The sequence below is a fragment of the Aureobasidium pullulans genome (genome assembly GCF_000721785.1).
Source record: "Aureobasidium pullulans EXF-150 unplaced genomic scaffold scaffold_1, whole genome shotgun sequence".
Lineage (NCBI taxonomy): Eukaryota > Fungi > Ascomycota > Dothideomycetes > Dothideales > Saccotheciaceae > Aureobasidium > Aureobasidium pullulans.
The window spans coordinates 1566506-1591737 of NW_021941021.1; the positions used below are offsets into that span (position 1 = coordinate 1566506).

General features: G+C 50.3%; 6 protein-coding genes across 6 annotated transcripts; 3 read left to right on the forward strand and 3 right to left on the reverse strand.

Annotated features, from left to right (window-relative positions):
- The first annotated feature begins 726 nt into the window (after positions 1-726).
- Positions 727-2542, forward strand: M438DRAFT_361169 (uncharacterized protein). The gene is made up of 3 exons (XM_029907488.1): positions 727-949; positions 1002-1107; positions 1160-2542. Exons 1-3 carry the CDS (start codon positions 767-769, stop codon positions 2383-2385), a joined length of 1515 nt encoding a protein of 504 aa, XP_029765900.1. The 5' UTR covers positions 727-766; the 3' UTR covers positions 2386-2542.
- Positions 2543-4576: 2034 nt separating this feature from the next.
- Positions 4577-6281, reverse strand: M438DRAFT_330691 (glycerol kinase; the record flags this gene model as incomplete). The annotated part of the gene is made up of 4 exons (XM_029903344.1): positions 4577-5303; positions 5356-5923; positions 5977-6130; positions 6186-6281. The coding sequence occupies 4 exons, from the start codon at positions 6279-6281 to the stop codon at positions 4577-4579; spliced, it is 1545 nt and encodes a 514-aa protein (XP_029765901.1).
- A 2016-nt stretch (positions 6282-8297) lies between these two features.
- M438DRAFT_262196 (aquaglyceroporin like protein) lies at positions 8298-9640 on the forward strand (the record flags this gene model as incomplete). Its single annotated transcript, XM_029899798.1, has 6 exons — positions 8298-8635; positions 8687-8830; positions 8885-9069; positions 9128-9150; positions 9227-9414; positions 9463-9640. The coding sequence occupies 6 exons, from the start codon at positions 8298-8300 to the stop codon at positions 9638-9640; spliced, it is 1056 nt and encodes a 351-aa protein (XP_029765902.1).
- A 6585-nt stretch (positions 9641-16225) lies between these two features.
- M438DRAFT_341448 (uncharacterized protein) lies at positions 16226-18476 on the forward strand. Its single transcript, XM_029904509.1, has 2 exons — positions 16226-16365; positions 16430-18476. The coding sequence occupies exon 2, from the start codon at positions 16567-16569 to the stop codon at positions 18256-18258; it is 1692 nt and encodes a 563-aa protein (XP_029765903.1). The 5' UTR covers positions 16226-16365; positions 16430-16566; the 3' UTR covers positions 18259-18476.
- A 2641-nt stretch (positions 18477-21117) lies between these two features.
- Positions 21118-21883, reverse strand: M438DRAFT_239082 (uncharacterized protein; the record flags this gene model as incomplete). The annotated part of the gene is made up of 3 exons (XM_029899502.1): positions 21118-21181; positions 21231-21648; positions 21757-21883. Coding segments are annotated over 3 exons (609 nt in total), but the record flags the coding sequence as incomplete, so codon positions are not given.
- Positions 21884-23549: 1666 nt separating this feature from the next.
- Positions 23550-25178, reverse strand: M438DRAFT_287330 (Low temperature viability protein). The gene is made up of 2 exons (XM_029901618.1): positions 25149-25178; positions 23550-25095 (listed from the first exon to the last, which is right to left on the reverse strand). Exons 1-2 carry the CDS (start codon positions 25163-25165, stop codon positions 23715-23717), a joined length of 1398 nt encoding a protein of 465 aa, XP_029765905.1. The 5' UTR covers positions 25166-25178; the 3' UTR covers positions 23550-23714.
- Between the last annotated feature and the right edge of the window lie 54 nt (positions 25179-25232).

Below are 25232 nucleotides of genomic sequence, written 5' to 3' on the forward strand. Positions count from 1 at the left end.
AACTATCAATTTGTTTTCATTCTCATTGCCGAGTCGATGTAGATCCAACTCCCATAGGGTAGAAGGACCCGACCAACTATCTCTGGCTCGAGTGAGATGTGATATCGTCAAGCAGCGCCTTGAAATGCTAAACACGCCTCTCTCACTTCCCCTTTCTTTGCGCAAATCCGTGTTCTCCAAGATCCAGATCCAAAAAAAAAAAAGACGTCGAACAACAAGTTTTGTGGAAAAGGAATGATGAGAAAAATGATGGAAAAGGTGGAAAAAAGAGAAAGGAAAGGAAACCCGAAAGTGATGGGCAAGATGCGCAATCATCCCTTACGATCTCTGTTCGTTCTTTCAGTCATGTGCGCCGGGTTGCTTTGCACACCACGTTTTCTTGGGGAGACCCGAGAGCGCGGCATGCTGCATGGCTTGGGACTGTAGATGTGTGATTGTTTCTCGGCATTGGGAATCATGCTGAAACAAGAGCGACGTCAGTATACGGCACTATCTCTTGAACACGAAGACGAAAGAAATAGAGTACTTACCACTGCTTGTCAATTCTTGGTATCGGGTTTCTTGTTGTGTGAAAGGAGGACTCGAGGATGTAAGATCTTATCGACTTCACTAGCCTCGAAAAGCGCCACAGCTTTGACATGTGACTTTGGATGCATCAGCCACAAACAGCCACATGCGAAAGTCGCTGCTTCTGGCTTCACGTGCCCTTTCCATCTTTTTATCTCTGGATATCTACTTTTTTGTGTAACGCAATTGGAAAGGCAGGATGTCATCCTGGGTAGACCAAGTCAGGTCGTCACATAACCTGCAGTTGGCAGCCACCGCAGTCGCCTCAGGACTGCTGGTTGGAAGTGCGATTTTGGGTTTGCAAAAGGCGAAGCAACAATATCGAGTTTCTGACCTCAAGAGCTCGATTCCAGATCTCGATAAAGATGAGAATGTCGTAAGAGTATGTTTTACTTTGATGTGGAGTTTTTGATGGGATACTGATGAATTGATAGATAAACGATTTCGGTGGTGCTGTGCAAGATGCTTCAAAATCAACAAAGGAGGATGAAAGAAGTGCTGCTCTGGCTACAAGGGCACGTTTGGGAGATTATGATGAAGGTGGGTATCTTTAATATGGTAAACGAGCATTATTCTGACTGAGAGTGTATAGATCTGATCCTAGAACAATTGGCACGTAACCGCGTCTTCCTTACTGATGACGGCTTGAAGAAACTTCGAAACGCATTCATCATCATTGTTGGAGTAGGTGGTGTAGGCTCTCACGCTGCGGCTGCTCTTGCTAGATCTGGAGCTGGAAGACTACGAATCATTGACTTTGATCAAGTCACTCTTTCTTCCCTGAACAGACACGCCGTGGCCACTCTTGCGGATGTCGGAACACCAAAGGTACACTGTCTACGCAAACGCCTCGAACAAATCACACCCTGGACACACTTCGACTGCAGAAACGAACTCTTCGTCGGCTCAACGGCAGAAGCCCAATTGGCACCATGGGCAGATGGCCACAAGCCCGACTTCGTAATCGACGCTATTGACAACATCGAAAGCAAAGTTGACCTCCTCGCCTACTGCCACAAGCACAACATTAAAGTCATTTCTTCCATGGGTGCAGGCTGCAAATCCGATCCCACACGTGTCTTCATCGGCGACATCTCAAACAGCACAGACGACCCTCTCTCCCGCTCCACTCGCCGCAGACTTCGTGCAAAGGGCGTCAAAGACGGCATCCCCGTCGTCTTCTCCAGCGAAAAGACCGCACCTGGAAAGGCACAACTCCTCCCCCTCTCGGACGAAGAACATGCAAAAGGCAGCGTCGGCGAACTCGGTGTACTTCCAGAGTTCAGAGTCAGAATCTTGCCCGTGCTCGGAACCATGCCTGCTATCTTTGGTCTCTGCGTTGCCAATCACGTGATGTTGGCCATCAGTGGTTACCCCCATGAATATCTCTCTTCGAAATCTAGGGATAAGATGTACGATGGCATTCTAGCCAGTTTGCAAGGCTCCGAGGAGCGCGTCGCCCGCCACATGTCTCACGATCCCATTGGTCTCCGCATCCCCATCACCGCCGAAGACGTCGGCTACACTGTCGAAGAAATCTACCGCGGTCGAAGTGCAGTCAGCGGTCTTGCCAGTCGTCTTGCACTCACACGCTGGCGCAAACCCGAGACCGATTTTATTGACTCTTCAATCCAGGGTCAAAAGAGCTCGAACCTGCAAATCAAGGATTTGGTCTTGATGACCAAGGATGAAGTTATGCAGCATGAGAAGTTGGTGCTCAAGGGTGACAAGACACCTGAGGACGTCTATGATGCAAAGGTTATCAAGCTTGTGGAGGAAAGGATGAAGGAGGAGGCAAAGTATCGTGATTTGAGATAGAATTGATGCGTTGATGGATAACAACACGACTTCTAGAATACAAAAGATCTTCTCTCTCACTTACCTGGTATATCTACTGCATGAGAGGGCTGAAGGAAGTTGTCGGACGATGACAGGGTGATACCGTTAGCAACATTTTCACGACATCGATCTCCTCACTTTTCGTCTCTATCATGCGTCTTCCTCGGAACCACTCCATGAACAACTGTAACTTACGAATGAGCACCCATAGTAACCTGCTCGGTGAGACTGATCAGCTCCTATGGTCGTCGAGGGGAAGGCACGACACAGAATCGAGTTTCGGCACCGGGCACGTTCAATCCGCAATTGAAGTCATGTTTTGACAAACAACAGATGATCTAAAAACTACAGTTGCGAATACTACCACGGATGACTTTTAATTAGCACTATCTTAGCAGATTAATCTAATACTCTAGACTTAAACACTATAATCTAGTTTTTAGATATCGATATCATAATCTAACAATAACCAGATTCTGGATATCAAGCCTCGGTATCCTCGTCGGCGACAAGCTCCTTATATGGAAGTGCTCTCTCTCTAACCTCCAAGCATGCCAGGGCTATACCGCAACGTCACTACCGATCACATGAATCATCCAAAACCCTGTGTCTCCCCCTTCCGCAAAACGCCCAACGGCTCGGTAGGTTTAAAGATTAACTCGGGGCAAAATAGCGAGGCATAGCAAACCATCTCGAAGCAATGTCTAATTTATTTATCCGGAGGGATGGGGTGCTCAACTGCCAGATGTAACTTTATCTCTCCTTGTGAAGAAAGTGTATGTGCTAGAGACCGTTTGCTGTACAGGTATACTATGGATCACCTCGGTAGGCTAGAGACCGAGGATGTAGGGCAAGATATGATTGGGCAAAGAAGAGTAAGGCAGGGTAAAGCATCAGAGAGTCATCACTGATTCGTCTAGCCGTGGTATACCGACATACACTCACCGGAAGTGCCGGAGTTTGAAGGTAGTAAGGTGATCAGTCAGGCGAAGATGTTTATTCTTTTGGATGCATCGAACCACCTGATCGTCAGACACAACCATATTCTCCCCTAGACACAAATGAAAAACGTGTCGAACGGTATGGTTCGTATATAACTGACACCTCGGTAGATCGAAACCAAGACGTGGCAAGGGGATGCCAATAAGGCAGGACAAAGCATATTAGAACTCCATCTGATTCATTGATCTCTTCGGATAAATGTGAACCATCTGTTCGCCAGATATAAATCTATCTCTCCTTGTCGTATACAGACAACGGTCTCTAGCACATGGTCAAGACAATGCCTACCTCGGTAGATTTGAAAAATGAAGCCGTAGAGCAAAGACAAGAACAAGACAAGACGCAGAGGTGCGAGACAATCATCGGACAAACAAATGATCCGGCTATCTTCGGCTGCCAAACATACCACCATACCGTTGACTCATGGAAGCCGTGAATCTCGGACATACTCAGAAAATAAACTTTGCTGTCAAGAAACCGATGGTGTTTGGTACCTTGACGTCTCGGCAGATGCTGTTGCGTGATCATGAAAGCGTGTACGGCAAAACCGTCTGTGTTTCGGTACAAATATCAGGAGTTCAAGAGATGTGGAAACCTTGCTGTCAGGGTGCCGGGGCGAATGTACACGACTGATGGTGGCTGATGGCTATGGTTCGAAAACTGTTTACTAAACGCCATATCTTGGCTCCAGCTGAATACGCACCCGGTATGAGCACATGGTTCCATTTGACTTTTGATAAAAACTGGGGAGAGTTTGACTGATCTGGGGTTAAGGTTGATGTTGACGAGCAGGGCAGTTTGGGTTTAATGGGGCAGATTTGGAACCAGGAACAATCACAGGAAGAACATCAGGATCTGTTCGGTCTTCTACGTACCCATTCAGCTCCCCGTTAGATGTGCATCACATGCTGTCAAAGTTTCATGAGATCTGGGGTTAAATTGATTTTTTGACCAGCCGCTCGAGTCCGGCAGGGAACTCGTAGTTAAGACACTTTTGGCTGTCGCTAAATATCACACACGTTGGTCAAGTTGCATGAATTGAAAATTGAAGTTTATTCATGGTATCTAAGCAGCTGCCGAAGCGCTGCGATTCAAAACTGGAAGATTGGAGAAAGAAATGAGGGATGAGACCGTGAGAAGCGTTTCTTTGTGAGAGCCCGAGGCTCAATCACTCGTCGTCAGCAAGCCATCCTCGGCACATGTTGACTGCTCTCTCCCAGCGCTTGACCATCTTGGCACTGTCCTTGGTGTCCATCTTGGCCTCGAAGACTGTCTGTCCAGTGGTGTTGATCTCCTTCAACTCGTCAAAGTTCTTCCAGACACCTGCGGCGAAACCGGCAGCGATGGCGGCACCAAGAGCGGTGGTCTCACGCATCTTGGGTCTGACGATGGGGATCTTGTTCTCGGCGAGAATGTCGGCTTGAATTTGCATGCACAGTTCGCTGTTTGACATGCCACCGTCAACCTTGAGCTCTTGGAGAGGGTGACCGCTGTCCTTCTCCATGGCGTCTAGTACGGCCTTTGTCTGGTAGCAGACAGCCTCGAGTGTGGCGCGAGCGATGTGTCCTCTTTGAGTATGTTGGGTGATACCGAAGATGGTACCTTGGGTATCGGTGATCCAGTAAGGTGCGAAGAGACCGCTGAAGGCTGTGACGAAGACCAAGCCGCCGTTGTTCTCAACGGTGCCTGCGAGCTCGGTGATCTTGTGTGAGTCGAAGCTGAAACCCAAGTTGTTCATCAAGAACTTGACACCTGAGCCTGCGACCGCGATAGATCCCTCGAGAGCGTAGCTTGGTGTTCCGTCAAAGTCGTAAGCAACAGTGGTAAGAAGGCCGTGGGTAGAGATGACGGGCTTGCTGCCGGTGTTGTACAAGATGAATGAACCTGTGCCGTATCTTTTCTCTTTGTTAGTTTGCTGTTATGTGACACCGCATAAGCTCAACTTACGTGTTCTTTGCACTGCCTGCATCGAATCCTTTTTGTCCTACCAGGGCGGCAGACTGGTCACCCAAACAGCCGGTGAGGCTGAAACCGGAGAGGACTCCTGAGTTGATGGTACCGTAGGCCTTTGCGTCAGAGGACTTGACGATGTCGGGCATGTGAATGTTGGAGAGGTCGAACTCATCGTCGCCGAAGAAAGCGATAAGCTCGGGGTTGTACTTGAGTGTGTGGATATCCATGAACATGGTGCGCGACGCATTGGTGGGGTCAGAAACGAAGACTCTCTTCTCGTGTCCGTTGAGCTTGTAAACGAGCCATGCATCAATGGTTCCGAATGCAAGAGTGCCCTTCTCGTATGCCTCCTTCACCTTGGGCTCGTTCTTGAGCAGCCATAGAAGCTTGGTCACACTGGGGTAGGTGGACAGAGGAAGACCACACTTTTGCATCAACTCGTCGGCGCCTTTTCGTGACTTCAACTCCTTGACGATAGCTTGGGAACGGGTGTCTGTCCAGACAATGGCGTTATAAAGTGCCTCTCCTGACTCGATGTCCCAAACAACGGTGGTCTCGCGCTCTACATGTTGGTTAGTGACATGCTCACAAAGTCAATGAGATGGTTTGTCTCACGGTTTGTGATGCCAATGGCCTTGATGCTGTCGACTGAGTTGCCATCCTTCTTGAAAGCTTCTACTGCGCCCTCGATACAGCTGTGTACGGAAGAGACAATCTCCTCAGGATCATGTTCATGCCATCCGGGCTGAGGGTAGATTTGAGAGAATTCCTGTTGACAGTCAGTTCACTTGCTCGAGCTCGGGGACTAGCTGCTGATAACATACTTCTTGATGGGAAGCAACAGGCTCTCCGTTCTTGTTGAAGATCAGAAACCTGGAGCTGGTGGTTCCTTGATCAATGCTACCAATGAACTCGGCCATGATGTGCTGTTTGAGGGAGAGACGAGCGGAGGTGGAAAACAATAGACTCTGGCTTTTGGATGACAGCTTCGAAGATCTTGGGCAGGTGCGAGTATACTTAAGTACCGGCACGTACCTTCCACGTGCCTGCCAACACGGAAAATCTCGAGGCCGTCCCTTCAGCCTCCACATCTCCTATCGCGAGGTCCGAGGGGGACTGGACCTCAGAATCAAAGCTACTTGCCGTAAATACCTTCCTACGTGTCCCGGCAACAACATTCGTGATGCTTGCGTCTCAGCAGAATCCTTCAAAATTTCCAAGACATGGCCCATCCGTGCGCTTGGAGCCCCGCATTGATGGACGGATGCCAATGGCTTCGAGACGCTTCCTCTAGTACAAGGTCTATGTACACACTGACTCCTTGCTCAAGTAGCTCAAGTAACGTTGCGGGGTCGTGCATGGTGTAGCTAGAATAGGATAATATTGCGACAATCACATGTCCCCCAGCCTTTAGCGCCACGGCCAAGGTGTTCTCTCCGTCGAGTTACGCATATCAATTCTTGAATTTATCAGAGAATCCGGTTTTTCATCTCCCGATCTGATAAACTCACACTAACCCCATGTCATTCCCCAGACGTTCCATTCGGGCTGGACCGAGGTACGACGATCATTTCGAACTTCAGTCTGTTTAAGCCGCAAATTCTGGGCGATTGTCCAGGTCCAAAATCGCTCTGTTGATCACGAAAGTACCAAGGAGGATCCTGTAAGACACGACGTCCGGCCGTATCCAGCGAGAGAGTAAGAGGGACCCCTTTCTGACCTCCATTCCGGCTTCCCCATGGTCACACGCGACCTCCGAACCGTAATTTAGTTGTTATGAAAAGGCAATTAGCAACCGTATTTGCAGATGTGGATATAGGGTATTAGGTTTGGTGAATGTTGCCGACAACACCGCCGTCAATTCACGAGTCGTACAAGCCGCAAACGTCCGCCGAAGCGCGATTATACCTAACTTAGTCGGCGTTGCCGCGTTGTATGGAGCTGTGGCGTCAAAACGCCACCAAAGTATACGTACTTTTGCCTAACCATGCCTACCCGGTATAGACACTAGGCGCCCAGCGGACTCAATCCGCTCTGACCAATGCCTGTAGGCTGTAAACAGCCCGCCGCGGTTACGGTAGCATTGTGTACGTGTTCATGTCTGACGAGCGTGGGGGCTGATGGGAGGCACGACTAAACGGCCCCAGGCTCAAAGGATGCAAGTCTAAGCGTTGACTCTCTCTGGACGACCGCTCTAGTTTGGTATGCCTACTGCAGTTGGGGTCTTCGAGCATCGGTGATATGTCCGTAGTAGCGGAGAGACCGGAAGCACGGGCGAGTAATCATTGACGGGGCTCTAGCTTTCGACAAGCGAGATTTCACCTGTACGAGCACTGCCTTGTTGGAGTACTCCTCATTGCGGACTGTTGCTTTCTGGGCATGTCTTGTAGAGTTCGTCAGAGGCGAGATCTTACGAGATCTCACAAGATCTTGAGACTGTAAACAGTGGTACTGGTTGCGCCGTAAGTTCTCACAGCGGGGTAACAACGTTGAGGGGAGGTACAGGAGTTCCTGGCTGCTTTTTCCACCTGGAAGCCGTCGGCACAGTGAACACTCTGGAATCCTGCAGGGAAGCAGCTGGGCAGTGGCTTACTTCGCAGGAGTCAAGCCGCGGTCAAGGTACAGTACCTGCCATCAAAGCAACGGCGTATTTGTAACGGCATCCGGTTCGCTTCAAGCTGAGTGGTTAGACTGGTTAGGTCTGTGATGATAGCGTGACTTGTGCTCTCATGTCCGACTGCCGAACTACCAAGGGTATTGTTGCGTGGGATCAGATCCAAGACAGGGAGGCGGGATTGGATCGAGAAAGCAAAAAGGTGATCGTAGTGTCAGACCATTAATAAAGGCTCTCCCCAGAGCACAATGATTGTTTTGATCATCTTGTCGAGCATCTTCTTCCTATTCTTCACTTGATCTTATTCATCCAACCATCCATTATGTCAGACGTCAAACATTCTGATGTGTTTTCCGACAAGCTCTCCGACCTGGAGATTTCTCACATCGAGCACAACCGTGCCGACTCGGATGATACTGTTGCGTCTCAACCCAAGTTCGTCGAACAGGGTGTGCCACTGAACCGTTCACCGACTGCTGCCGCTCTTGATAAAACGGATCCGAAGTTCCTTTGGCCTAGAATCCGATTGAGCTTGCAAGACGCCTTCTCCGAGTTCATTGGAACATTCATCATCCTTATGTTCGGTGATGGTGTCGTAGCTCAAGTTGTCCTGAGTAGAGGCAAGAATGGAGACTACCAATCCATCAGTTGGGGCTGGGGGTAGGTCCTCCATGAACCTTTTGATCGTCGCTTTCGCTGACAACGTGATAGCATTGGTGTGATGCTGGGTGTCTACGCTGGAGGTAAGAGCGGAGCCCATCTCAACCCCGCGGTCACCTTCTCCAGTTGCGTCTTCCGAAAGTTCCCATGGAAGAAGTTCCCTATCTATATGTTGGCTCAGGTCCTTGGTGCATTGTAGGTCCATGATATCGTCCAGTATATCCGGCTGTTGCTAACATGCCTGTGTAGCTGTGCATCCGGCGTTGTATATGCAAACTACAAATCAGCTATCGACACATACGAAGGAGGTGCCGGCATTCGAACAGTTGGCGGCGAGAACTCCACAGCCGGTATCTTCTGCACATATCCGGCCGAATTCATGACGCGGACGGGCATGTTCTTCTCAGAATTCATCGCCAGTGCACTTCTCATGTGTAAGCTTCTTCCCAACAACGTCGATATGTGTTAAACGTACTAATAAACGTTGCTTAGTTCTTATCTTCGCGTTGAAAGATGTAAGAACAACTCCTTTGAGTCGCAAAGACGATCGAAAAGAAGATAAGAAAAAAGTACTGACATTTTCCTCGACAGGATTCTAACCTTGGCTCGGGCAACCTTACACCACTAGGCCTTTTCTTTATCATCTTCGGTATCGGAGCTTGCTGGGGATGGGAAACAGGCTATGCCATCAACCTGGCCAGAGATTTCGGTCCTCGCCTCATGTCGTACTTCCTAGGATATGGCCATGGCGTCTGGTCTGCAGGAGGATATTACTTTTGGTTTGTTGATTAAGCGCTAGATCCTTGATGTATGCTGACCAGGTCCAGGATCCCTATGGTATCGCCGTTCTTCGGTTGCGTCTTTGGCGGCTTCTTGTACGACCTTCTTATGTTCACCGGAGAGAGTCCTATCAACGAAGAGTGGATGGGTATCCCCGGAGCTTACAACCGCTTGATGTCGTTCGGAAAGTCGAAAAAGGAAAAGACCGAATCCAGCATCGTATAAAAAAGATGGGTGCGAAAACGTGTAATAGTATGGAAGACACACTTTTACGTAGACACGAAATTCGGCTCTCAATGAGCAGTCATCATTCCAATAAAACTTCGTCCCTTTTGATGGTAGTCAACCAGGCCATCGTCGTATCTTGGGAGGTGAGAAGAAGAGGAAAAGAGAAGAGGGAATCAGAGTGCAGTCTCAATCTTGACTCTTAGCGGACGGTCGCTGTTGCAAAGTTATTCCGTGCATTTTCATGGCGTTCGATGTGGATGTCGTTGTGCTTGGAGGAAGAGCATTTGCTCAAGGCATTCTCGATGTCAAGGTCTCAGCGCGCTGCTGAGATCAGAAAATAAATTTTCCGAGACTTTTGACATCAAGCGATGTGGTGGTTTTGGTGTTTCGAGAAACAGAAGAAGTTCTCTTGCAAAACGTTTGAGCGGTATGACTTCATAGCGAGAGGGTTGAGGCTTCAACATGGACGATGCAGGTGCGGCGGTGTGGCTGCAGGAGGTCGGTGCACGATCGACGAGTTTATGCATTTACAACGTGGGCATAGAAGATGGAAACAAAAGATTTTGTTGTTTGTCAAGGCGGTCGTTTCAGCGCAGTGGTTGAATCCATGTTTGTTGTCTCGATTTGAGAGCGGTGAACAGCCAAAGCTTCGGGCAGCGTCGGACTTGTGGACGGACCCTGAATCGAGCATGCGGCCTGAATTTGTTCAATTTCCTGTTTGTCACGCCAGGTCATGCTTTCTCTCCCCTCTGTATATATTCCTCTCTGAATTGACTTGTTGCAATTGTTGCATTTGCGTCTTAGCGTTCGTTATGATTTCTGGTTGGTTCGAGCATCGCAACTAATCTCATTACTACGACACAAGGGTCATGTCATCATCGCCAACCGATGGTGCCAATGGGTCGCCGGTAGCTCCTTCCGCTCTCTCAGGAGATGTAGAACGTATCAAGGAGCTCGTCCGATTGTCTTCCGGCTCCAACATCAGCCACCAAGTCTTTCGAAGGGCCTTCCACGCAAACATCACCCAAGAATACATCCTCAAAGAACTCGAAACCCTCCAGAAGAGGATACGCATCTCAAGAGATCCCAGCCGGCCCGCCAGTCCTGATTCAGAAGATGAATCCTTCACAGATGTGGACCTCGCAAGAGCACACGACCGACATTTGCAAGAACTCGCTCAGGTCCGGGAAGAGCTCGAGAAAGTCAAGCGCGAAAGAGAAGAATGGCTGGAGAACGCTGAGAACCGCATCGACATCTTGATTGAAGAGAAGGAGGCTGTCGCTGCTCAGCTGAGCCAATTGTCAAAAGAGCTGGAGGAAGGTCAGGTACATCGGGATCAGATCAAGCAATCCCTGGAGGAACTCGTGTCGAAGAACAAGGCATTGGCCGCAGAGAAAGAGGAGAGCCAGAGCCAGTTGTCACAGCTGCGTGAGGACACCACCAAGTACCAGAAACTTTACGAAGAGGCCAACGAGTCGCTTCGTAACCTTGAGGAGGCATCCAAGGCTGCCGAGAAGGATAAGGAGAGCCTCAATACCTCTTTGCAAGCTGCCAACGACAAGATTCAAGAGTTGGAACAGAATATTGCCGAAGCCTTGGCCACTGCCGCAGAAGCAAAGTCTCAGATCAAGAGCCTTGCAGAACTAGAAGCCTCGCTTCGTGTCTCTCTGGATGACAAGTCGAAGGAAGTTGCCGCTCTCCAAGAAGCCAACGTGCAAGCCGCCGAGAGCCTTCAGAGTACCATCCAGGACAGCCAAGCCAGGCAGCAGGAGGCAGACCAGGCTTTGAACAACTTGAAATCGTCCAAGGCCGACATCGACGCCGAACTCGCAACCTTCAAGCAGAAGGCCACCGACCTGGAGAAGCAGCTCATTGCAGCTACTCAGGCATTGGAGAGCGCAACCGCCGGGTACGAAGCAGAGAAGCGCAAGGTTGAAGAAGAGTTGCAGTCACTGAAGGGTGAAAAGGCTAGCGTTGTCGCTGAGCTTGACGATACCAAGACACAACTCTCTTCCACCCAAAAGGAGAGACAAGACGCCGTCCACAAGCTCGAGCAAGCGCTTGATCAGCACACTGAGGCTCAGAGATCAATTGAAGTCTCTCTTTCCAGCAAGGCCAAGGAGCTCGACAACATCCGGTCAGAGCTTTCGAAAGCTCAAGATGACCATGCGCGCCAACTGGACAACCACAAGACACATGCTCAAAAGGTCCACGATGAATTGAAACAACAGCATGAGGCCGTTGTCAACGATCTGGCTACCGTACGTCAACATGCAGCAGAGTCAGACAGCGCGTTGAAAACGAGACTTGCAGAGGTTGCTGGAAAGCTTGCAAAGTCTATCAAGGAGGCCAAGCAGAGAGAGGAAGCCGATGATCAGAGCAGAGCACGCATATCAGAGATTGAATTGCAATTGGCCACTTCTCAAGACAATGCATCGTCACTCAATGAGGAGCTCAATCAGTTGCGCCAGTCCAAGCTTGAGATTGAACAACAATTGATCTCGCTCAAAGAAGAAGTCACGTCTTCAAAACAAGAGCTCGAGCATCTCCGTGAATCTAAGAGCAGCATCGAAAAGGAATTGAAATTCACTCAGGAGCAGGCATCATCTTCTGTCAAGGAGATTGAGTCGTTGCGTCAGTCCAAGCAAGAAGTTGAGCAACAACTAGTCATTTCTCGCAAAGAGGCTTCATCAACCTCAACAGAGCTCCAAGACTTGCGTCAGATCACTAAGGACATCGAGCAGAAGTTGGCAGTCTTGCAGGAAGAAGCATCCAGATCTGGCAGAGAGCTCGAACAGCTTCGTCAAGCAAAGAGCGACGTTGAGCAAAACCTGGCTTCCTCCGAAGCGAAGACGACTGCTCTGTCCCAGAATGTTACCCAGCTTCAGCAATCTAAGGACGAAGTCGAGAGACTCTTGACCCTCTTCCGTGCCAAAGTGTCTTCTCTGTCAGAAGAGATCAAGGAACTTCGAAAGTCCAAGGATGATATTCAGCAACAGCTCACTACTTCTCAACAGCGAGCTTCTGAGGCTGCGCATGAGCTTGAGCAGTTGCGCGAATCAAAACTTCAGGTCGAACAGGAGCTAGTATCCTCCCGCGAGCAGGCGTCTTCCGCATCGAAGGAGCACGAGGCACTGCGTCAGTCCAAAGACCAGGTTGAACAAGAGCTCTCGCAAGTGTCGACACACCTTGAAAAATCTCAGAAACGACTAGACGATTTACGCGCAGCCAAGGAGAAGGAACTCACAGACATTTCGGAGGCACTGCAAAAGGCCACTGAGAAACTCTCTGAGGCTGAAAGGTCCAATGAAGCTAGCAGAATGCAAGCAGATCGCGATCATGCAGAGGCGATAAGAAAGTTGCATCAGGAGCATGAAGACGCGTTGAACATCTCTACCGACCGATCGGCAGTAGAAATCGCCGAGATCAAGCAAGCTCATGGCTCCGCAATCACTGAGCTCGAGCGTCAGCTTGATGAAAGGAAATTCGCCATAGCAACCCAAGAGACCGAGCTGAAGCAAGCCAAGGAGGAAGCTGATCGTCAGATCCAAGCGGCTCGTTCTGAGCAAGACGAACGCGAGAAGAAACATGTCGAGAGTCTTGAGTCTGTCAAGCAAGCACACGAATCAGCCTATGCTGCACTGGAGAAGCGCCTCAAAGATGCTGCAGAAAGCCACAAGTCAATGCTCACCGCCATCAAGAACCGCTACGAGGAGAAGGGTGTTGAGGCTCGAAGCCAACTTGAAGCACAAGTTCAGGAAGAGCGCCGTCTCCAGCAGGAAAGCAGAAAAGCCGCCGATGACGCTGAGCGTCGTGCAAGCGAATCTGAGAAGCGCGTCGTCGAGGTACAGAACGATCTGACATGTCAAGTTCAAGAAGCCCGGAAAAACTTTGAATCGACCAACAAGGAACTCGCATCCACTAAGGCCAAGCACGAAAACGAAATCCAGGATCTAACGAAGACTCACGAGGCACGAATCATATCTGAACAGCAACAGCGCCAAGAAGCTATCGACATTGCCAGAGAGGAGACTGCACAGCAACTCCAGAAGCTTGGTGACGAACACAAAGTGCAGCTCGAGAGCGCGATCAAGGATGCCAAAGATGAACAGAGCACGCTCAAGAAGCAAATGGATGCTGTGAAGGCAGAGTACGAAGAAAGGCTCCGAAAGCACAATGAGGAGGCCAGCACAGCCCAGAATGCGCTGCAGAAGCAGTTGGAAGTCTTGGGACGGCAGCATGAGGATCGTCTTCGTAGCCACAAGGAAGAGGCCGAAAAATCGCAGGCTGAACTGAAGCAGCAACTCGAACGCTTCCAACAGGAGCATCAATCAGAAATCGAAGTAGCGTCTGAGAAGGCTAAGATTGCTGAGAACTCGGTGGCCGAAGCCCAAGCGGAGCATTCAAAGCAACTCCGCGAAATCGAGGCCAAACACGAACAAAGACTCCAAGCATCTGAAGACGAACAATCGAAGAAGCTCGAAACCCTTCACAGTGAGCTTGACAAGAAGCACGAGGACCACATCCGACAGCTTGAAGACGCCCAGATCTCTGCACTCAAGGACATCAAGACCAACCACGTGAAGAACCTCGGTGTTCTACGTACTGAGCTTGAAAAGCGTCACGAGGACCGTCTTCGACAGCTTGAAGAGACTCACCGCGCTGCTCTCAGAGACACCGAAACCAAGCTTCTCGGGAAGCTCGATGAGGCAAAGACAACATCTGAATCTGCCTCAGCCGACGCTGCTCAGAAGTATCAGGCAGAGATCAAGGACCTCGAGATCAAGCATCGTACCCAGCTTGCTGAGGCTCAAGAAGCATCAGAGGCTACTTCTGCTGATATTACCAAGAAGCACACACAGAAGATTGAAGATCTCGAGTCCAAACATCGCGCTGAGCTAGACGAGGTCCGTAAGACATCAGAGACCACTTCTACTCAAATTATGCAGAAACATAAGCAGCAAATTGAGGACCTGAAAGCTCAGCACAGTGTTCAGCTCGAAGAAGCGCAGAAGGCGTCAGAGACTTCCTCTGCAGATGCTAATCAGAAGCACCAGCAGCAAATTGATGAACTGAAGGCGAAGCATATTGCCGAGCTTGAGAAGGCCCATAAGACATCTGAATCTGCTTCCTCTGACACCGCCCAGAAGCACCAGGAAGAGATCAAGGTCCTCACAACGAAGCATAACGCTCAGCTTGTCGAGGCGCGCAAGGTTTCAGAGAGAACTTCCGCCGAAGTTGCCCAGAAGCATCAGCACGAAGTCGACGAGTTGAAGGAGAAACATCGCGCACAACTCGACGAGGCTTACAAGACGTCAGAGAATACCTCCGCCCAAGCTATCGAGAAGCATCAGCAAGAGATCAGAGACCTGGAAGCCGCCCATCGTAGCAAGCTTGACGAGACCGTTCAACTTTACGAACAGCGCTCCGCCGAAGCTCGACAGATTGTCGAGAAACAAGTTGAGGAGCTCAACGAGCAGCTGAGCAAACTTCATATCGATAATGAGGCCGAGTTGTCTACCCTGCGCGAGCAAGTGGAGAACAAATCCGCAGAAACTCAACAGGCTCACAAGGTAATTGAAAGCCTTCGCCAGGAAGCTACCACGGTGCAGAACGACGCTCAAGCAAAGCACGACAACCTGCAAGCTCAAATCGAGGCACTCGGCCAGAATCACCAGGACGAACTCAAGTCTCAGACATTCGAGTCTGAAAAGAAGATTGCCGAACTCAAGCGTTCACACGAGGACCAATTGTCTGTGGTTCGCACAGAGGCTGAGCAAGCCAAGAACGATGAGATGGAGACACAGCTCGACAACTTACGCCAGCAGCATGATAAGGCGATCGGCAGCCACGCTGCTGAAGCCGAAGAGAAACTATCTGAACTCAAGCTTTCCCACCAATCGCAGCTCTCAAAGGTGCGTGAGGAAGTGGAGCAAGACAAGGACGGTGAAATGCAGACGCAATTGGACAACCTCCGTCAAGTGCACCAGAAGGAACTGGACAATTATACCGTTGGAGCCGATGAGAAGCTGTCTGAAGTTAAGCGCACCCACGAGACACACCTGACCACGGTCCGTGAAGAAGTGGAGCAAGCCAAAGCAAGCGAGATGGAGACACAGCTGGAGAATCTACGCCAACAGCACAGGAAGGAGCTCGATGACCATACCGCCAATAAAGACGCCCAGATCACCGAGATGAAGAGCACCCATGAGCAGGCAGTTGCCGATGCTCATCATGCCGCGGAGGAAGCACAGGCTAAGGTGCAGTCTCAACTGGACGACCTACGTCAACAACATGAGAAGGACCTTAGCAGTCATGCTACCGAAAGAGACGCCAAGCTCTCCGAGACCAACGCCCTTCATGAGGAAAAACTTTCCGAGTTACAGCAAACTGCTGAGAAGACTCAAGCGGAGTTGCAGTCCCGCATGGAGCAGTTGGAAGCCAGTCATAAATCAGCTCTTGAGGTTCAAGCCGGCGAAACTGTGACCAGACTTACAGATATGGCATCGGACCATTCGCAAGAACTAGCGAAGGTCCAACAACTGCTAACCACTACCCAGGAAGAAGCAGACATGAAAATCGCGCAGCTGAAGCAGAGCCATGAAGAGGACATCGCCTCCGTCCGTCAACAAGACAAAGATCACCGACTCCAATCCGTACAATCATACGAGCAACAACTTGCCAAACTGGAGGAAGAGAAGAAAGAAAACCAATCATCGGCCGTGCGTGTGCAACAAACCCTGCAAGAAGAGCTCCAGCAAGAGAAGCAAAGACTGACAGAAGTAGAAGCAAGGGCTCAAGAGAATAGTGTCCAAGAGACGCAAGAACGGGGCCGACAATTAGCTGAGGCTAAGGCAGAGCACGAAGCTGCGATCGAAGGGTTAAAGGGGGAGCTCCAGACTACCAATCAAAAGCTGGAGCAGATGGAAGCAGGAATGCAGAAACTCACTGAGGAGAGGCAGAGTCTACTTGGGGAGCTGGACGTGTTGAGGAGGGAGATGGAAAATGAGAGACAACGACAGGTCGCGCTAGAAGAAGAGAGACGTATCGTGACAGAGGAAGAGACACGTACGACATTGAATAAGAGACTGATTGAGGAGCAAGAACTGGAAGCAAGACTAGCCTCCGTGGAGAGCGAACGACAAGAAGCCGCCCATACCATTGCGCAATTAACCTCTGACAAGGACGACAGCTCAAAAGAGTTCGATATTCTGGCCTCTCGACTGGAGAACCTTACCATTGAGTTAGAACAAACCAAGCAAAGCCTGGTCGACAACGGTACTGATTCAGACTTGAAGCTCAAGACCCTCGAAGCGCAACTCCAAGAAACGCTAGCAGAGAACGCAGCGCTTAGCAAGCAACAAGGACAAGGTCTCCTGAGACCAGTTACGCCCCTGAACAAGTCTGTGCCTTACAGCAGGTCCACTTCAGTTGGTGGCGTGAGCCAGCGGTCTGGCGCCGACTACTTTGCTCACTCGGATTCAGATTTCTCTGATATGAGTAAGGTGATCACTGCTGGGGAGCTGCTGTTCACTCAGAGGATTAGAGAGCACGTCGACCACCTGGAGCAAGCCCGAGAGCAGCTCAACCATGATTACCAGCAGAAGTTTGAGGCCATGGTTGACGAGAAGTCTCAGCGTGAGGAGCGGCTCGAATTACAACATACTACAGAGCTCGACGCTGCTCGTAGTAAGCTGAGAGCCAGTTACACCCAACCGGTTGATACTGGCATCAAGAAAATGGTACCTGTTCCGCACGAGGGCCATGTTGACGAGCTTCAAATCGAAGAGACACGCTTGGTCTCTGAGCACGCGGAGCGATTGGCCAATCGGAGGTCGCAGATTCAGCGTCAGCACCAGTCGCAATTCCAGGCACTGAGCGACGAATATGACAAGAAAATCGCCGAACTGCTTGGAGAGAAGGAAATGCTGGATTCAGATCTAAGCATTGGCCCTGAGCGCTTCGAGGAGATGTCGGAACAGATCGATCGTCTGCACAGCGCGGCCCAGAGCCCTGCTTCTGTACGCCATAGACCCTTGCGCTCGGTAACCTCGAACGACTACCTACAAGGCGACCGTAACGCTCACCTATGGCGTAACGTCGAGACGTACGCACCTACTCGCTCAGAGTCCCCTGGTGTCGCATCACCTAGGCCTCAGTCCGCCGATCCGCAAGGCTCACTGAGACGTAAGACCAGTCAGAGTCGCCTCGGGTCGTTCATGGGCAAGATATCATCTCCATTCAACTCCAGCCGCTCCTCTCGTTCCTCAGCCTCATCCTCACGTCCAGGCTCAGCCCGCCCTAGAACCGGTCAACGTGTTGTCTCCACTCCTCCCCCATCTTCTCGCCCTGAGTACAGCAAACACAGCTTTTCAGAAGGTGGAAGCACATTAGGTCGCAGCTCTACACGACCAATGACCGCAGAGGCTAGAGAGCACGCAGACATGGACTTCTCCATCGCACCTGCACAGTTCGAAGCATTGCAGGAAGGCAAAGAGTTGAAAAGTGAAGGGCTCTCGGAGAGGAGAACCAGTGCTGTGGGTATTGAACAGCATAAAAGTCCGAAGATATTGAGACATATTTCTGGCTCGATTAGGAAGAAAATGTCTTCGTAGATGTATGTTGTCCGTGGGTCGAGGCTTGAAAGTCTGGATTCGGAAGGAATTGGATGGCTTAAAGGGGCGGATGTGTATTGTTGATGCAAAAGTTTTGATCGCATTAGCGTTGCATTGCGTTGGTCTTGTGGTGTTTATTGTTCGTTGGGGTTTGTAACATCATTGTACTTTTACAGGTCGCCGTTGTTGTTGTAATGCTAGTCATTCTTACCTACCTGCCTGTCTGGATACACTGTATACTTGCTATCATGTCCCCACCAAGCACTCAAAGAACGAGAAGAGGGCGTTTTGAACACTCGTCTTTTAGAAAAGAAGAACAAGTGATTAAAATCTCACACGAGGAGAGAACGACCGGACATACAAAGAGAACAGCAATGTCCAATCTACAAGGAAAGAGCAGCCAACACCAGATCCGCTAAAACGAAACAAGCTATCATACAAAACGAAAAAGATGAAAGAATCAAGTAGGAGAGAAGGCTTAGATGTTGAACAGCAATACACATGATAATGAAGCAAAGAGAAGTCTAAAGAAGCGAGTAACTGACACAATGTTGAGTTGTGTTTTCGTATTGAGTTGAAAATTATCGAAAGGAAAAGTGTTGTTCTCATCCGGCATCATCGCATCGTTCTTTCGTGGTATTCGTGTCTGTCCTCCCCAAATCCGAAGATATTACCCATATGAACAAAGGAAAAGGAAAAAAGAAAAAGAAAAAGAAAAAAAAAGAAACATAAACGCCTGCATTGCAATCTCCAGCAATGATTGTAAACGAAAGTGTGGTCAACGCTCGCTCTTCTTCATACAATAAATGCTATGATTTTTTTTCTTGTCCTTTTCAGTCGTGTTCAGCCAGCCTTGTTTGCATTTTCTGTGGCCTTTCTTTGCATCTTTCTGAGATTTTCCCGATGAGCATCCTCATACTTTCCACTACGCAGCATTTGCTCCATTTGTATTGTTCTGAGTCGCTGGGTTTCTACCGCTTTCCTGGCCTTTGCGGTGTCTTCGACGGCTTTCTGTGCAGCTTTCTCTCGATCCTCCTTTTGCTGTTTGAGGCACTTCTCCTGCTCTTCAATCTGGTTGACCAAAGTAGACGCAGCTCCTTGGACTGGAACGCTACGTATGCGTGGAGTATGTGGGGTGGGTAAACCATTCTCCTGTATAGTAGGTTGAGGTATGTTGTCGAAGCAAGTAGCGGTGTTTATGCCATTTGGAACCGATGACGGGATTGCATATCGGTACGGAGGTACGGGAGTGAGTTCACCTCCTGGTGGCGGGGGATAAGCGCCACGCAGCGGGAAGGCGGTGGTGATAAACGGAGGATGCGCAGGCGAGGATGCGATGGGAGTTGTTCTTGCGGTCGATTGAACACGTGTGCTGTTTGGAGTGTAGGGCACGTGGGACGATACCGTGGACACCTGACCGCTGCTCATTGTTCTTGCCGCTTGAAGGCTTGCTCGCCTTTCCGCCAGTGTCATGTCATCCTCTTCAGGAGGAGCCCATCCGACACTGTGGAAGTTCTTCATGGCGACATGGCCTGCGGAACCGTCTACCGCCAACTCATGCGTGTACGATTTATGCTTCCTTCTTTGTCCTAACGTCTTCTCCCGATGGTCCAGAAGGTTGGCAGCGGTATTGAGCAGCGGAAGGGATAAATTACGCTCATGTACGCGTGCTGATATGACTGGTGCAGGTAGTATGGCGGTCTTTCCTTCGACGACTGAGACGCGTCTAGATCTGCGCTTCTTCTGCTTAAGGGGACTTGCTCGTACGAGAGCAGATTCTGGTAGCCGCGGTGCTGTTGGACCCTTACCAGCCGTCAAATCAACGATGCTGTCTGTTGTGTGCGTGCCCTCGAAGCCTGACCAAAGGCTTGGGGTGTCTTCATCTGCGGATGAAGCTCTCAACTCTGGCTCTACCGGAACCACTGTCTTACACCACTCGTTTGTTCTTTCCATGACTTCTTTTTTCCTCTCATCTTCCATCTCAGAAAGTTTGCGGACATGGCTACCACTGCTTTTGCGGCCTCGAGATTTAGCCTCCGGCAATTTTGGACTCTGCAATACACTCTCTGACTCTTGACGTTGCTCGTTCGTGCCTTCTCGTTGGACACGTGGCTTTGAATCAGACTCGTGATCGGAGTGTTGAATCGATTCCTGAGCGGATTTTCTATCGCCATCGTCGTCTCCAGAAGTCTGCTCCCACGAAAACAAGTCCAGTTGGAACTCTTTGGGTGTGGTAAGAGCATTGATTTTCCCATGTCCTTCGCTGTCTTCTGTATCCTGCAGCATACGAGACAAGGCTGTGGAACTAACCCTATCCGAGAGAAAAGGCAATGAAGTTCTGGTCGAGTTGAATGGAACCAGAGCGATTCCATCTGAGGATGGTTCAGATTCAAGCCCGTCATCTGAGTGTGGAATAATAGGTCGAGGGGGATGCGAGGTTGGACGCAAAGTGCGGATGTAGAATAAAGCCGAATTTGATTCTGTGTTGTCTGCGGGGACTTCAACAGGAGAGATCTCGTCATCGTGGTGTTGTTCATCATTTGTCGCCACCAGCGTCCGAGCATCAGAGTCTGGTCTGTTCCGTATGCAGTTTGCCGCGCCATGAGACCTTCGGTGGCCAGCCTGTCGTGGAGAGTCTGGGTAAACCTGTGTCTGTTCGACATTTGGAGTCTTCTTCTCCCCTTGAGGTACTTCAACGCAGCTGCGAGTGCCCATGTCATACATCTCGTTCGGAGCTTCAATATCACTACCTCGTCTGCCGTGTAGACGCTCTGGCAATATCTTTTTGATGGATGACGGAGTGTAGAGCTTGTACTGAGATATGAGACCAAAAACAAACAAGACCATTAGACAACCTAGCTCCGCCTTGATGCCTCTGGTCAGGGGATAGTCGGTGGTAGGATAGGAAAAGATATCATCGTTCCTGAAGCCTGTACAGTTCAGTATCAACTCATGTGTATTCGAAGACCGACTCACGCCAGGTGTACACCCAAAACTCCTTCAAACCAGCACGACTGAAACAATCTACACCTAGCACAATTGCGGTTGCTCCAGCAAATGCTGAAGATACGGCATGAGGCCAACTTTTTTTTGCCCCGAATGTGGCCCCGAATGTGCATGCGCAACCAACGAGAGAGGCGAGCACAATCCATATCGCGACCAGCTGAGATTGTATGAGGCCTCCAGATCGTAGCAATTCGAACCACATAGCGATGCAGAACCCTCCTATAAATCCGCCGAACCATTCGGCACTGTCAGCGGAAAGCAGTGAGACGACAGCACCGAGGATGAGAGCTGGCAAGACGATAGCCACTAGATATGCGCCCTGAATTCCATGGGACACCGGCAGATTCGCGGTCTCGAGGACAAGCACCTGTTGCCAAGTCAGCGCTGGCGGTGGTACCAGAAAGGCAGAATGCATACGGTTACACCAAGACCGAAAGAGTAGGTCCAACTCAGTAAACCATATAGTCTGCAATCATTGATTAGCAAGCAAACAATGGTCAAGTGGTGAACAAACGAACGATTGGCTGTTTTTGCCAACGAAGCAGAATGCTGATCCAGTGATGATAAGGATGGCACCAGCGACGCCGAATGCAGGCGTGAGGACCGGAGCAAGAGGCAGTACATTGTCGATTCGATTCGCTGTGATGCTTGGTTAGCGATGGTCGAACATGGGAGTGGTAGATACAGTTCCACGTACACAATGTTGAATTTGAGACACTGGAAGGATCCATTGTCGCAACAGGAGGAAGCTGCGACTGAGAAACTCAGCACTTCGATTTTGGTTAGGCAGTTCGTGCTGACGTTTTGCTTTCTCAGCCGCTTCTTCCTTCACTGTTTCGAAAATGGCATGCGCAGAAGAGGGGCAGGCTATGCAGGAAACACGCAACAACGAGGAAATCACTCGTTCTGGGCACGGCGAGGATAAATATGATCACTGTCGTCGAGTATCATGCTTTTGTTTCGGGATGGTGACAAGGAACTAAACCATGGCGCTCTAGAAACTCTAAGCTGAATATGTGGTAGTTTGAGAGACAATTGATAGAGGGGTAGCAAAGGAGCCTGCCTCGTCGCGAAACGATGCAAAGACAGCGGACGCTCGCGTTACCTATATATCGTAAAGGCGATATGCCTGCATTCATGAGATCGAATCAAGCAGGACGAGACCCGCGGGCATACGTGTAGATGAATGCATGCGAGAACTCTAAGGTCGAGTAAGCATGCAGAGCGATGAGCGCCGGACTGCCTGTTTGGCTTAGATAGAGTTCTTGCCGCTCGCCGGATTCAAGACTTGCTCTCTTCAACTCCACAACTGTCTCAAAGAAGGTGGTTGGATTTGGACCAAAAGAGCGGCACGACTGCACGGGCGGATCTTGTCCACCCGATGCCAGCGAATCGTCGCTGGGCGTGTTGCTAGGATCTACCGGCCGCGCATAACCGCATCCAAGTCTTCCAAGTTGTGGCTGTAACTTTTCCAGGTGAGATCCCGGCGGAGAGGGAAAAGGCTGGTGCTGGATATGCAACATGCAAGCAAGTCAGAGCACGGACTTCATTGACAACGGTTATCTCCACTGCACTCCGGTTCCCCCAAAGAAACATGCGGAGAATGCTGACGATCACAGACCAAACCTGGCTCGAGTCCTGGTCATTATTCTGCCATTACATCCGGATAGCAGAAGGTAGAACCCTGCGGTACCTCCTTGCGGCTGTCAGCAAAAGCTTCACACGATTGAAACTCTGTCCCAGGTACTGGGATACATTGGAGGTTCTGGTCCTCCAAATTCACAGATCATTGCGCGTTCGCAAGAAAGAGCACAAAGAACCGCCTCTCCCAACACAAATTGCTACTGGTGGTCTGACCAAAAGAATCGGCCGTACAACAATACAGCAAACTTCCCCGCCGTCAAAGCATCACATGGAGAATGAGGTCGTTACATGGCACTAGCCACCTCAACTGCTATCACGATGTTGGACGATAAGGTCAAGCTTGGTCTTGGTTCTGAACTCTATCTCTTGATGGCTGTCGGGCTGGTCGTCCGGTATGTCATCTCCGTTCGGCCAGGCAAAAGGGCAGGGCTGGAGGGCAAAAGATCAGTGCCCCCTGACGGAGTCGAACCGGCGACCTCGGCATTACTAGTGCCGCGCTCTACCAACTGAGCTAAAGGGGCTGATGCGAAGCATGTTTCGTCAGCAGCCTTCATGATTTTGCAAATTTTCCATGTGGAACGAGCAGCCACTCCCAGATCAGATAGCTCTCCCGCGGGTTGGTAAGTTCGGAATCTGTTTACGCACTCCTCATTCGTTCTAAGGCTCAATCTGTAGCTTCTAGACAATTGAATTGACATGTTGTATCGTGATATAGATGATGCTACGCTTATGGTCCCTTTTTGTGGTCCATACCTTTTCCCAAACGCCACGCTAACAAGTAACAAGATCAAGTTGTGCAGAGCCGACTATTGATGACGATTGCTTTGAGCACGAGCAGACTTGCCTAGACGAGCAGGACCCAGTCCGAAGCGGATCTCATCAAGCTGCTCCATACCAGTCTGGAATCCTGACTTCTTGATGTGACGACCACGGTTGCCGGCGCGAGAGTGACCAGCAAGGAAACCGTCCATGATACTGTCGAAATCGGTGCGGACGAGGTTGGGTGCTTCTGAATCGGTGGCTCGTGAGTAAGAGCTGATGGCTGAAGCGTGAGACATTCCAGTCATGCCAGAAGCCATGGACTCTGCATCATCGAATTGGGAACCGTAATCGTCAAAGTCGTCTTCGGCGTAAGCTTCTTCGATCTTGTCGAATCTCTGGTCTAGCAGACTTTGAGCGTCTGTGCGAACGAGAGCGGAAGAGGACATGGAGTAGCCAGAGGTTGAGGTCATAGCACCCTTGCGCTTCTTGCGGCGACCTGATGCCAGAGAAGATAGACCGGTGTTGACAGATTGTATTTCTGAAGGAGCTGCCTGAACAGGCTTCTTAGGCAGGGCTTTGGCAGCCTTGACGTCTTGCTTGAACTTGGTGAACTCTTCCATCCAGGCACCCTCGCTCGGATCTGATGGTGGAGGAGCGGCGGTGTCTGCAGGTGGTGGTAGGTTCTCGCCCTTTCCTTCTCCAGCCTTGATAGTGTCGTCTGATTGCCAGCCTTCATCGTCGTCGTCGACATAAGCGTTGCCCTCTTCCTCATCGAATTGGAGATCCTCAAAGTCATCACGGTCGAGCTCCTCAGCGTCGCCTGTGAGTTCGCCGAAGAAGTCGTCCTCATCATCAACGTAAGCCTCGTCCTCCAGGGCCTCGAGGGCTTCACGCAGGCGAGGGTCCATGTCGGGCTGGAAGCCAGCAATAGCATCGGGTACGTTTTGCATGTCCTGGTAGGTGGTCTTGCGGACAAAGTCGCTGGGCAGCATGTCATCGGGCATCAGACTTCTTGATGAAGCGACACTCTCTCCTCCGTAACTCTGCAAGTCGTCGTCCTTGACGTCCATGCCGCGAAGGGCGTCTTCCAGGCTCATCTTTCCCTTATTCTTGTTCTTGGCTGAGGGAGCTTCGACCCAAGTGGCCGCACCACCTCCAGAGCCCAGGTCGCGCAAATGTTGCATGTAATCGTACTGGGTATCGTCGAAGTAAACGCCGTGCTCGGCGGCCTCGCCCTCGTTGGGCTTGTATTCTGTTCCGAACTCATCTTCCAGGTCGCCACGCTCCTTGATCTTGCGTCTGTTCTTTGCATACTGGGGGCCTCTCAATTCGGCGAAGACCATGTTCGGAGCGTCGGCATCGTTGATGAGAGGGTCGTTTTGGGCACGGTGGACCAGGGCGAACGTGGTCGCATTCTTCTTGTCGCTATGAAAGTGTTAGAAGTTGACCGAGGCGTTTCTCGCACGTCAGATACTCACAACTTGCGAGGAGGCATTTTGACAGTCTGTTGTCTTGTATGGAAAGTGACGAAGATTGGGCAACAAAAAAAAGAATCCTTTGAC

Excerpts from the sequence above, each read along its gene's own strand:
- M438DRAFT_361169 (XM_029907488.1), top strand. The coding sequence starts at position 767 with ATGTCATCCTGGGTAGACCAAGTCAGGTCGTCACATAACCTGCAGTTG. Across the intron at positions 950-1,001 it reads AAGATGAGAATGTCGTAAGA|ATAAACGATTTCGGTGGTGC; the intron begins GTATGTTTTACT and ends ATGAATTGATAG. Across the intron at positions 1,108-1,159 it reads TTTGGGAGATTATGATGAAG|ATCTGATCCTAGAACAATTG; the intron begins GTGGGTATCTTT and ends GAGAGTGTATAG.
- M438DRAFT_341448 (XM_029904509.1), top strand. The coding sequence starts at position 16,567 with ATGGAAGCAGGAATGCAGAAACTCACTGAGGAGAGGCAGAGTCTACTT.